At 44.9% G+C, this 12,288-nt stretch overlaps 1 protein-coding gene across 2 annotated transcripts in view; it reads left to right on the forward strand.

Moving 5' to 3' along the window:
- Positions 1 to 12,288, forward strand: part of LOC311111005 (attractin-like protein 1) — a 337,080-nt gene that overhangs the window by 77,208 nt on the left and 247,584 nt on the right. For both annotated transcript variants that reach the window (XM_084153687.1, XM_084153688.1), the window contains exon 10: positions 3,384 to 3,538. In XM_084153687.1, coding sequence (XP_084009813.1) covers positions 3,384 to 3,538 — 155 coding nt within the window. The remainder of the gene's footprint in view (positions 1 to 3,383; positions 3,539 to 12,288) is intronic.

Genomic DNA, 12,288 nt, shown 5'->3' on the forward strand with positions numbered 1-12,288 from the left:
GCCACAGCTCGCATTGATGTGCCAACCTGGATGAGCTGCATTACCTGAGCCACTTGTGTGGGTTGTAGACTCCGTCTCATGCTACCACTAGAGTGAAAGCACCGCCAGCATTCAAAAGTGACCAAAACATCAGCCAGGAAGCATAGGAACTGAGAAGTGGTCTGTGGTCACCACCTGCAGAACCACTCCTTTATTGGGGGTGTCTTGCTAATTGCCTATAATTTCCACCTGTTGTCTATTCCATTTGCACAATAGCATGTGAAATGTATTGTCAATCAGTGTTGCTTCCTAAGTGGACAGTTTGATTTCACAGAAGTGTGATTGACTTGGAGTTACATTGTGTTGTTTAAGTGTTCCCTTTATTTTTTTGAGCAGTGTATATATTCTTAAATCCCATTCCTTACTAGTTTTGTGTGTATTGGGTACGTTGTGAAATTGTTAGATATTACTTGTTAGATATTACTGCACTGTCGGAGCTAGAAGCACAAGCATTTCGCTACACCAGCTATAACATCTGCTAAACACGTGTATGTGACAAATAAGATTTGATTTGTTTTGATTTGGTGTCTGACGGTCTCTCTGCCGGTCTCTCTGTCTGTCTGTCTGTCTGTCTGTCTGTCTGCCTGTCTCTCTGCCGGTCTCTCTGTCTGTCTGCCTGTCTCTCTGCCTGTCTGTCTGTCTGTCTGTCTGTCTGTCTGTCTGTCTGTCTGTCTCTCTGCCTGTCTTGCTGCCTGTGTTTGTACTTGTATCAGTGGATGCATATTCACTTGAGAGTTCACAAGCTGTATCAATTTGCCAGCCCTGAGAAAAAGGTGTGTAAAGGAAGCCTATTTTCCCCAGTGCCCCAGTAGCATAATGCATTTATTTGCTAAACTCCCTAGTTACGAGGCAATGTATTTCCTGTATTGCTTTACTCCCTCTGTGTAGGAGATTAGACTTGATATAAGTCTACTTGTTGTCAGGATGAGTTTAAAACAACACTGTGTTCAATGGTGAAAACCCAAGTGATGTATGTAGAGAATTGCTCTTGAGGCCTACAGAAAGTGAAGAACAGCATAGTGACAGGCAGTGAGTACGCAGGTCCCCCAACCCCCCCCCCCCCCCCCCCCGGCCCAAGCAAGTCAGGACTGGTTTGGAGCTACAGACGTTCTATTGGACCTGGCACGGTCTAATAACAGGTGGGTCGACTGGGTGGACCGTGTGTGAGACACACTCAGGACATTCTTGTGTGTGTGTGTTTTGGTTGATCCTGTCTGTTGAGACTTTTTCTCGATTGTTTTCGGCTGTCTTTTCTATTGCAAGTGTAAACATTGCCCTGCGGTTTGTTTGGTGATGTTGAGGAAACAGACGTTTTGGCGGCAAAGCAAATTGCTTTGGACAATTTTCACATCCCTTACATTAGGTAGATGTCAGCCTCCATGTTTTGCACAAAGATGCTTGTCTTGCCTATGTTCAGACACGGTGTCTAGACGCTCCGTGCTGGATAGTTGGAAGGCAGACTTGTAAAAGCACACTATTGCAATAGTCAGCATTATATTGTTGGGAGGTACACATACAGTATGTCCATATATTTAGACACACAGCGCCAAACTGGTGTCTCAGGGAGAGTGGGAAATGCAAAAAAATAACATTTCCAATTCACACATGAGTATAATACACACTTGTACATGTGAGAAATAGGACAAATATAAGCACCACCTAATTATTATTATTATTATTATTACAACATGAGCATACAGCATGTGCTGGAAAGATACGGAAGGATTAGCTAGAGAGATTTACAGTGAAACAGAGATTGTATGAATAGGGTAATATGAAAGAAGGGGAGTGGCCTCCACTGAACCTTGACAGATAGAAGGGTGACAGAGGAGGGTACACCCTTTCATTACCCCCCCCCCCCCCCCCCCCCCACTCTCTCTCTGTTTCATCTGAGCAGCTGTTTCATAGCTGCGGAAAGTGAGGGAATAGTCCCACACACACTGCTAGGCTAGTGATAAGTACGCCTGGTCTTGGCTAGGCTAGTGATAGTACAGCTGGTCTTGGCTAGGCTAGTGATAGTACAGCTGGTCCTGGCTAGGCTAGTGATAGTACAGCTGGTCTTGGCTAGGCTAGTGATAGTACAGCTGGTCCTGGCTAGGCTAGTGATAGTACAGCTGGGCTAGGCTAGTGATAGTACAGCTGGTCCTGGCTAGGCTAGTGATAGTACAGCTGGGCTAGGCTAGTGATAGTACAGCTGGTCTTGGCTAGGCTAGTGATAGTACAGCTGGTCCTGGCTAGGCTAGTGATAGTACAGCTGGGCTAGGCTAGTGATAGTACAGCTGGTCTTGGCTAGGCTAGTGATAGTACAGCTGGTCTTGGCTAGGCTAGTGATAGTACAGCTGGTCTTGGCTAGGCTAGTGATAGTGCGCCTGGTCTTGGCTAGGCTAGTGATAGTGCGCCTGGTCTTGGCTAGGCTAGTGATAGTGCGCCTGGTCTTGGCTAGGCTAGTGATAGTGCGCCTGGTCTTGGCTAGGCTAGTGATAGTACAGCTGGTCTTGGCTAGGCTAGTGATAGTACAGCTGGTCTTGGCTAGGCTAGTGATAGTACAGTTGGTCCTGGCTAGGCTAGTGATAGTACAGCTGGTCTTGGCTAGGCTAGTGATAGTACAGTTGGTCCTGGCTAGGCTAGTGATAGTACAGCTGGTCTTGGCTAGGCTAGTGATAGTACAGCTGGTCCTGGCTAGGCTAGTGATAATACAGCTGGTCTTGGCTAGGCTAGTGATAGTACAGTTGGTCCTGGCTAGGCTAGTGATAGTACAGCTGGTCCTGGCTAGGCTAGTGATAGTACAGCTGGTCTTGGCTAGGCTAGTGATAGTACGCCTGGTCCTGGCTAGGCTAGTGATAGTACAGCTGGTCTTGGCTAGGCTAGTGATAGTACAGTTGGTCCTGGCTAGGCTAGTGATAGTACAGCTGGTCTTGGCTAGGCTAGTGATAGTACGCCTGGTCCTGGCTAGGCTAGTGATAGTACAGCTGGTCCTGGCTAGTGATACCACAGCTGTTCTTAAACAGAAGGTGAGGACTGTGCACCTTGACCCTAGCAGAGGAGAGGATGGGAGGTGGTAGATTAGGCTCAGAAATACTCCTGTATAGTTTCCCTAGTGTGTGTGTACTAATGGTGCCACATTATTGATGGCGTCTGTCTGGGTATTTGACCTGGCCTATGGAGAGTGACCTTCAGACCAACTGTTCACTTACATAAGTAATGTGACCCAGACTGGCCCACACACTGCTGTAATCAACACCCAGGGATGGACACACATGCACGCACACACGCACACTCTCATAATTGACACATTAAAACATTAGCATAGTGACTGAGTACAGTGCTGATGTGTGTGTTGACAGGATGATCCTGAGAGAGAGTGGTCTGGCGCGGTACCTCCACACTGCAGTGCTGAGCAGTGGGACTCTGCTGGTGTTTGGAGGAAACACCCACAACGACACGTCCCTCAGTAACGGAGCCAAGTGCTTCTCTGCTGACTTCCTGGCCTACGACATGGGTAAGGACCAATCATATTCATGCACACACATAATAGGTAAGAACCACATCCTCCTCATCTGTTGTTGATATGATGCAATCCTCATGTTTTGAGCTGACTATATTTGACATCTGTTTATTTTGCTCTGAAAATATGAGTTACCAGCTTCTACCTCCAGGCATACGGTACAGGAATAGAAGTTACATACTCTACCTGTACTTACATAAACATAACCAATTCCCCCCACCATACAATACCACACATTCCTCCATGCAAACATCATACATGTGATGTTCATTGCTACAAGCATGTGCCCACCCACCCATTCACTCCCATCAGGGTTGATCCCTGACCCCTAAAGCCATAGTTGTCATTTGTCATTCTCCTGTTTTAGTTGCCTCCCAGGCCTGGGCCCACACAGACACACGGTGTGCGGAACCAAAGAAGAACTGGCAGGTGACATTCTGCAGCCCTAGGGAAAGTGTGTTCACTGAACTTTGACCTCAACATACAGCAGCATTAGGCTTTATGAAAGTCAAGTTGAAGTGCAACGCTAAGATACACTTCATGACCAAAAGTATGTGAACATCTCATTCCAAAATCATGGGCATTAATATGGAGTTGGTCCCCGATGTGCTGCTATAACAGCCTCCACTCTTCTGGGATGGCTTTCCACTAAATGTTGGAACATTGCTGCGGCTACTTGCTTCCATTCAACCACAAGCGTTAGTGAGATCGGGACTGATATTGGGCGATTTAGGCCTGGCTCGCAGTTGACCTGGCCAGTCAAGTTCTTCCACATCGATTTAGATCAAAACCATTTCTGTATGGACCTCGCTTGGTGCACAGGAGCATTGTTATGCTAAAACAGGAAAGGGCATTCCCAAAAATTTGCCAGAAAGTTGGCAGCACAGAATCGTCTAGAATGTCATTGTATGCTGTAGCGTTAAGATTTCCCTTCACTGGAACTAAGGGTCCTAGCCCGAACCATGAAAAACAGCCCCAGACCATTGTTCCTCATCCACCAAATTTGACTGTTGGCACTATGCATTGGGGCATGTAGCCTTCTTTTGGCATCCGCCAAACCCAGATTAGTCCTTTGGTCTGCCAGATGGTGAAGTGTGATTCGTCACTTCAGAGAACACGTTTCTACTACACCAGAGTCCAACGGTGGCAAGCTTTACACCACTCCAGCCGACGCTTGGCATTGCGCATGGTGATCTTAAGCTTGTGTGCGGCTGCTCAGCCATGGAAACCTGTGGTAGGCCAGACAACTTTTACGTGCTACATGCTTCAGCACTCGGTGGTCCTGTTCTGTAAGCTTGTCTGGCCTACCACTTCGCGGCTGAGCCGTTGTTGCTCCTAGACGTTTCCACTTCACAATAACAGCACTTAACCGGGGCAGCTCTAGCAGGGCAGAAATTTGACGAACTGACTTGTTGGAAAGGTGGCATCCTATGACGGTGCCACGTTGAAAGTCACTGAGCTCTTCAGTAAGGCCATTCTACTGCCAATGTTTGTCTATGGAGATTGCATGGCTGTGTGCTCGATTTTATACACCTGTCAGCAACGGGTGTGGCTGAAATAGCCGAATCCACTAATTTGAAGGGGTGTCCATATATTTTTGTGTGTGTATATGTGTGTATATATATATATATATATATATATATATATATATATATATATATATATATATATATATATATATATATATATATATATACACAGTGAGGGAAAAAAGTATTTGATCCCCTGCTGATTTTGTACGTTTGCCCACTGACAAAGAAATGATCAGTCTATAATTTTAATGGTAGGTTTATTTGAACAGTGAGAGACAGAATAACAACAAAAAAATCCAGAAAAATGCATGTCAAAAATGTTATAAATTGATTTGCATTTTAATGAGGGAAAGAAGTATTTGACCCCTCTGCAAAACATGACTTAGTACTTGGTGCCAAAACCCGTTTTGGCAATCACAGAGATCAGACGTTTCTTGTAGTTGGCCACCAGGTTTGCACACATCTCAGGAGGGCTCGATTTTGGTCTCATCTGACCACAACACTTTCACCCAGTTCTCCTCTGAATCATTCAGATGTTCATTGGCAAACTTCAGACGGGCCTTTATATGTGCTTTCTTGAGCAGGGGGACCTTGCGGGCGCTGCAGGATTTCAGTCCTTCACGGCGTAGTGTGTTACCAATTGTTTTCTTGGTGACTATGGTCCCAGCTGCCTTGAGATCATTGACAAGATCCTCCCGTGTAGTTCTGGGCTTATTCCTCACCGTTCTCATGATCATTGCAACTCCACGAGGTGAGATCTTGCATGGCGCCCCAGGCCGAGGGAGATTCACAGTTATTTTGTGTTTCTTCCATTTGCCAATAATCGCACCAACTGTTGTCACTTTCTCACCAAGCTGCTTGGCAATGGTCTTGTAGCCCATTCCAGCCTTGTGTAGGTCTACAATCTTGTCCCTGACATCCTTGGAGAGCTCTTTCGTCTTGGCCATGGTGGAGAGTTTGGAATCTGATTGATTGATTGCTTCTGTGGACAGGTGTCTTTTATACAGGTAACAAGCTGAGATTAGGAGCACTCCCTTTAAGAGTGTGCTCCTAATCTCAGCTCGTTACCTGTATAAAAGACACCTGGGAGCCAGAAAGCTTTCTGATTGAGAGGGGGTCAAATACTTATTTCCCTCATTAAAATGCAAATCAATTTATAACATTTTTGACATGCGTTTTTCTGGATTTTTGTTTTGTTATTCTGTCTCTCACTGTTCAAATAAACCTACCATTAAAATTATAGACTGATCATTTCTTTGTCAGTGGGAAAACATACAAAATCAGCAGGGGATCAAATACTTTTTCCCCTCACTGTATATACAGTGGGGAGAACAAGTATTTGATACACTGCCGATTTTGCAGGTTTTCCTACTTACAAAGCATGTAGAGGTCTGTAATTTGTATCATAGGTACACTTCAACTGTGAGAGACGGAATCTAAAAATCCAGAAAATCACATTGTATGATTTTTAAGTAATTAATTTGCATTTTATTGCATGACATAAGTATTTGATCACCTACCAACCAGTAAGAATTCCGGCTCTCACAGACCTGTTAGTTTTTCTTTAAGAAGCCCTCCTGTTCTCCACTCATTACCTGTATTAACTGCACCTGTTTGAACTCGTTACCTGTATAAAAGACCTGTCCACACACTCAATCAAACAGACTCCAGCCTCTCCACAATGGCCAAGACCAGAGAGATGTGTAAGGACATCAGGGATAAAATTGTATACCTGCACAAGGGTGGGATGGGCTACAGGACAATAGGCAAGCAGCTTGGTGAGAAGGCAACAACTGTTGGCGCAATTATTAGAAAATTGAAGAAGTTCAAGATGACGGTCAATCACCCTCCGTCTGGGGCTCCATGCAAGATCTCACCTCGTGGGGCACCAATGATCATGAGGAAGGTGAGGGATCAGCCCAGAACTACACGGCAGGACCTGGTGAATGACCTGAAGAGAGCTGGGACCACAGTCTCAAAGACAACCATTAGTAACACACTACACTGTCATGGATTAAAATCCTGCAGCGCATGCAAGGTCCCCCTGCTCAAGCCAGCGCATGTCCAGGCCGTCTGAAGTTTGCCAATGACCATCTGGATGATCCAGAGGAGCAATGGGAGAAGGTCATGTGGTCTGATGAGACCAAAATAGAGCTTTTTGGTCTAAACTCCACTCGCCGTGTTTGGAGGAAGAAGAAGGATGAGTACAACCCCAAGAACACCATCCCAACCATAAAGCATGGAGGTGGAAACATCATTCTTTGGGGATGCTTTTCTGCAAAGGGGACAGGACGACTGCACCGTATTGAGGGGAGGATGGATGGGCCCATGTATTGCGAGATCTTGGCCAACAACCTCCTTCCCTCAGTAAGAGCATTGAAGATGGGTCGTGGCTGGGTCTTCCAGCATGACAACAACCCAAAACACACAGCTAGGGCAACTAAGGAGTGGCTCCGTAAGAAGCATCTCAAGGTCCTGGAGTGGCCTAGCCAGTCTCCAGACCTGAACCCAATAGAACATCTTTGGAGGGAGCTGAAAGTCCGTATTGCCCAGCGACAGCCCCGAAACCTGAAGGATCTGGAGAAGGTCTGTATGGAGGAGTGGGCCAAAATTCCTGCTGCAGTGTGTGCAAACCTGGTCAGGTCCTACAGGAAACGTATGATCTCTGTAATTGCAAACAAAGGTTTCTGTACCAAATATTAAGTTCTGCTTTTCTGATGTATCAAATACTTATGTCATGCAATAAAATGCAAATTAATTACTTAAAAATCATACAATGTGATTTTCTGGATTTTTGTTTTAGATTCCGTCTCTCACAGTTGAAGTGTACCTATGATAAAAATTACAGACCTCTACATGCTTTGTAAGTAGGAAAACCTGCAAAATCGGCAGTGTATCAAATACTTGTTCTCCCCACTGTATATATGTATATATATGTATATATATATATATATATATATATATATATATATATATATATATATATATATACACACTGCTCAAAAAAATTAAGGGAACACTTAAACAACACAATGTAACTCCAAGTCAATCACACTTCTGTGAAATCAAACTGTCCACTTAGGAAGCAACACTGATTGACAATACATTTCACATGCTGTTGTGCAAATGGAATAGACAACAGGTGGAAATTATAGGCAATTAGCAAGACACCCCCAATAAAGGACTGGTTTTGCAGGTGGTGACCACAGACCACTTCTCAGTTCCTATGCTTCCTGGCTGATGTTTTGGTCACTTTTGAATGCTGGCGGTGCTTTCACTCTAGTGGTAGCATGAGACGGAGTCTACAACCCACACAAGTGGCTCAGGTAGTGCAGCTCATCCAGGATGGCACATCAATGCGAGCTGTGCCAAGAAGGTTTGCTGTGTCTGTCAGCGTAGTGTCCAGAGCATGGAGGCGCTACCAGGAGACAGGCCAGTACATCAGGAGACGTGGAGGAGGCCGTAGGAGGGCAACAACCCAGCAGCAGGACTGCTACCTCTGCCTTTGTGCAAGGAGGAGCAGGAGGAGCACTACCAGAGCCCTGTAAAATGACCTCCAGCAGGCTACAAATGTGCATGTGTCTGCTCAAACGGTCAGAAACAGACTCCATGAGGGTGGTATGAGGGCCCGACGTCCACAAGTGGGGGTTTTGCTTACAGCCCAACACCGTGCAGGACGTTTGGCATTTGCCAGAGAACAACAAGATTGGCAAATTCGCCACTGGCGCCCTGTGCTCTTCACAGATGAAAGCAGGTTCACACTGAGCACATGTGACAGACGTGACAGAGTCTGGAGACGCCGTGGAGAACGTCCTGCTGCCTGCAACATCCTCCAGCATGACCGGTTTGGCGGTGGGTCAGTCATGGTGTGGAGTGGCATTTCTTTGGGGGGCCGCACAGCCCTCCATGTGCTCGCCAGAGGTAGCCTGACTGCCATTAGGTACCGAGATGAGATCCTCAGACCCCTTGTGAGACCATATGCTGGTGCGGTTGGCCCTGGGTTCCTCCTAATGCAAGACAATGCTAGACCTCATGTGGCTGGAGTGTGTCAGCAGGCGCAATTCAAGTTCCTGCAAGAGGAAGGCATTGATGCTACGGACTGGCCCGCCCGTTCCCCAGACCTGAATCCAATTGAGCACATCTGGGACATCATGTCTCGCTCCATCCACCAACGCCACGTTGCACCACAGACTGTCCAGGAGTTGGCGGATGCTTTAGTCCAGGTCTGGGAGGAGATCCGTCAGGAGACCATCCGCCACCTCATCAGGAGCATGCCCAGGCGTTGTAGGGAGGTCATACAGGCACGTGGAGGCCACACACACTACTGAGCCTCATTTTGACTTGTTTTAAGGACATTACATCATAGTTGGATCAGCCTGTAGTGTGGTTTTCCACTTTAATTTTGAGTGTGACTCCAAATCCAGACCTCCATGGGTTGATACATTTGATTTCCATTGATAATTTTTGTGTGATTTTGTTGTCAGCACATTCAACTATGTAAAGAAAAAAGTATTTAATAAGATTATTTCATTCATTCAGATCTAGGATGTGTTATTTTAGTGTTCCCTTTATTTTTTTGAGCAGTGTATATATATATATATATATATATATATATATATATATATATATATATATATATATATATATATATATCTCTTTCCCTAGGGGTGTATCTTTCCCTAGGGGTGAATACCCAACCTCGGATACCTGAGATGGAAGATGACGTTCTGTTGTAACAGTTACGGTAGACCTTTTTTACATTTAAAAAGTGGAACTAGCCATAAACCAAAAGGTAGTCATAACAACTCATGATAGACTCTTCATTACTCCGGTAAAGTTGTTTTGCCCTCGTATTTGGAGTTAATAAGCTATCCTCTGCAAGTTGGCTCTAAACCTTTAGTACTAAACTGCCCTTTTCTATGTATTTGTGTGTGTGCATGCGTGTGCGTTTCTTCCTGTGTGTGTTTTTGGACACCCTGTTTTTTTAAACGTGAGATCTGATGTGAGTTACAGATCACCTTTCAGTGCTGACTGTAATACAGTGGGGATCATTAAAACCCCATAAAGAGCTATAGAATGGGAGCCGGCCAGATGGCGTCTGCTCTTTTTATGAATATTCGTTTTGAATACAGTGACTGTCTGCAGGGGCATTACAGGACATGCTGAGGACAGAGAGGGGGGGAGGTTGGGAGGGAGGGAGGGATGTCATGGCTTTAGAAGTTTCTGATAGGCTAATTGACATAATTTGAGTCAATTGGAGGTGTACCTGTGGATGTGTTTCAAGGCCTACCTTCAAACTCAGTGCCTCTTTGTTTGACATAATGTGAAAATCAAAAGAAATCAGCCAAGACCTCAGAAAAAAAATTGTAGACCTCCACAAGTCTGGTTCATCCTTGGGAGCAATTTCCAAACGCCTGAAAGTACCACGTTCATCTGTACAAACAATAGTACGCAAGTATAAACACCATGGGACCACGCAGCCGTCATACCGCTCAGGAAGGAGACGCGTTCTGTCTCCTAGAGATGAACATACTTTGGTGCGAAAAGTGCAAATCAATTCCAGAACAACAGCAAAGGACCTTGTGAAGATGCTGGAGGAAACAGGTACAAAAGTATCTATATCCACAGTAAAACGAGTCCTATATCGACATAACCTGAAAGGCCGCTCAGCAAGGAAGAAGCCACCGCTCCAAAACCGCCATAGAAAAGCCAGACTACGGTTTGCAACTGCACATGGGGACAAAGATCGTACTTTTTGGAGAAATGTCCTCTGGTCTGATTAAACAAAAATATAACTGTTTGGCCATAATGACCATCGTTATGTTTGGAGGAAAAAGGGGGTGCTTGCAAGCCAAAGAACACCATCCCAACCGTGAAGCACAGGGGTGGCAGCGTCATGCTGTGTGGGTGCTTTGCTGCATGAGGGACTGGTGCACTTCACAAAATAGATGGCATCATGAGGAAGGAAAATTATGTGGATATATTGAAGCAACATCTCAAGACATCAGTCAGGAAGTTAAAGCTTGGTCACAAATGGGTCTTCCAAATGGACAATGACCCCAAGCATACTTCCAAAGTTGTGGCAAAATGGCTTAAGGACAACAAAGTCAAGGTATTGGAGTGGCCATCACAAAGCCCTGACCTCAATCTTATAGAAGATTTGTGGGCAGAACTGAAAAAGTGTGTGTGAGCAAGGAGGCCTACAAACCTGACTCAGTTACATCAGCTCTGTCAGGAGGAATGGGCCAAAATTCACCCAACTTATTGTGGAAAGCTTGTGGAAGGCTACCCGAAACGTTTGACCCAAGTTAAACTACTATTTATAGTACTAATTGAGTGTATGTAAACTTCTGACCCACTGGGAATGTGATGAAAGAAATAAAAGCTGCAATAAATAATTCTCTCTACCATTATTCTGACATTTCACATTCTTAAAATAAAGTGGTGATCCTAACTGATCTAAGACAGGGAATTTTTACTAGGATTAAATGTCAGGAATTGTGAAAAACTGAGTTTAAATGTATTTGGCTAAGGTGTATTTAAACTTCCGACTTCAACTGTATACACACACGACCAGTCAAAAGTTTGGACACACCTACTCGTTCAAGGGCTTTTCTTTATTTTGACTATTGTCTACAAACTATGAAATATCACATATGGAATCATGTAGTAACCAAAAAAGTATTAAACAAATCAAAATACATTTTATATTTGAGATTCTTCAAATAGCCACCCTTTGCCTTGATGACAGCTTTGCACACTCTTGGCATTCTCTCAACCAGCTTCATGAGGTAGTCATGATACAGGATGCAGTGATGAGTATCAAAACTGTCATCTGTAACAAAACAAAGGGCACTAAGGTTTAAGAGTTGTAGCAGCTAGAGCTGGGCGATATGGCCAAAATATAATATTACGGTATTAAGAAAAATGAAAGGTAATTGATGTTTGTTTAGTTTTTATTTTATTATAATATTTTTACCCCCTTTTTCTCCCCAATTTCGTGATATCCAATTGCGATCCAATTACGATCTTGTCTCATCGCTGTAACTCCCCAACGGGCTCGGGAGAGGCGAAGGACGAGTCATGCTTTCTCTAAAATATGACCCGCCAAACTGCGCTTCTTAACACCCGCCCGCTTAACCCGGAAGCCAGCTGCACCAATGTGTCAGCCTGCAGGCGCCCAGCCCGCCACAAGGAGTCTCTAGAGCGCAA

This window comes from Coregonus lavaretus (assembly GCF_964263955.1).
Source record: "Coregonus lavaretus genome assembly, chromosome: 36".
Lineage (NCBI taxonomy): Eukaryota > Metazoa > Chordata > Actinopteri > Salmoniformes > Salmonidae > Coregonus > Coregonus lavaretus.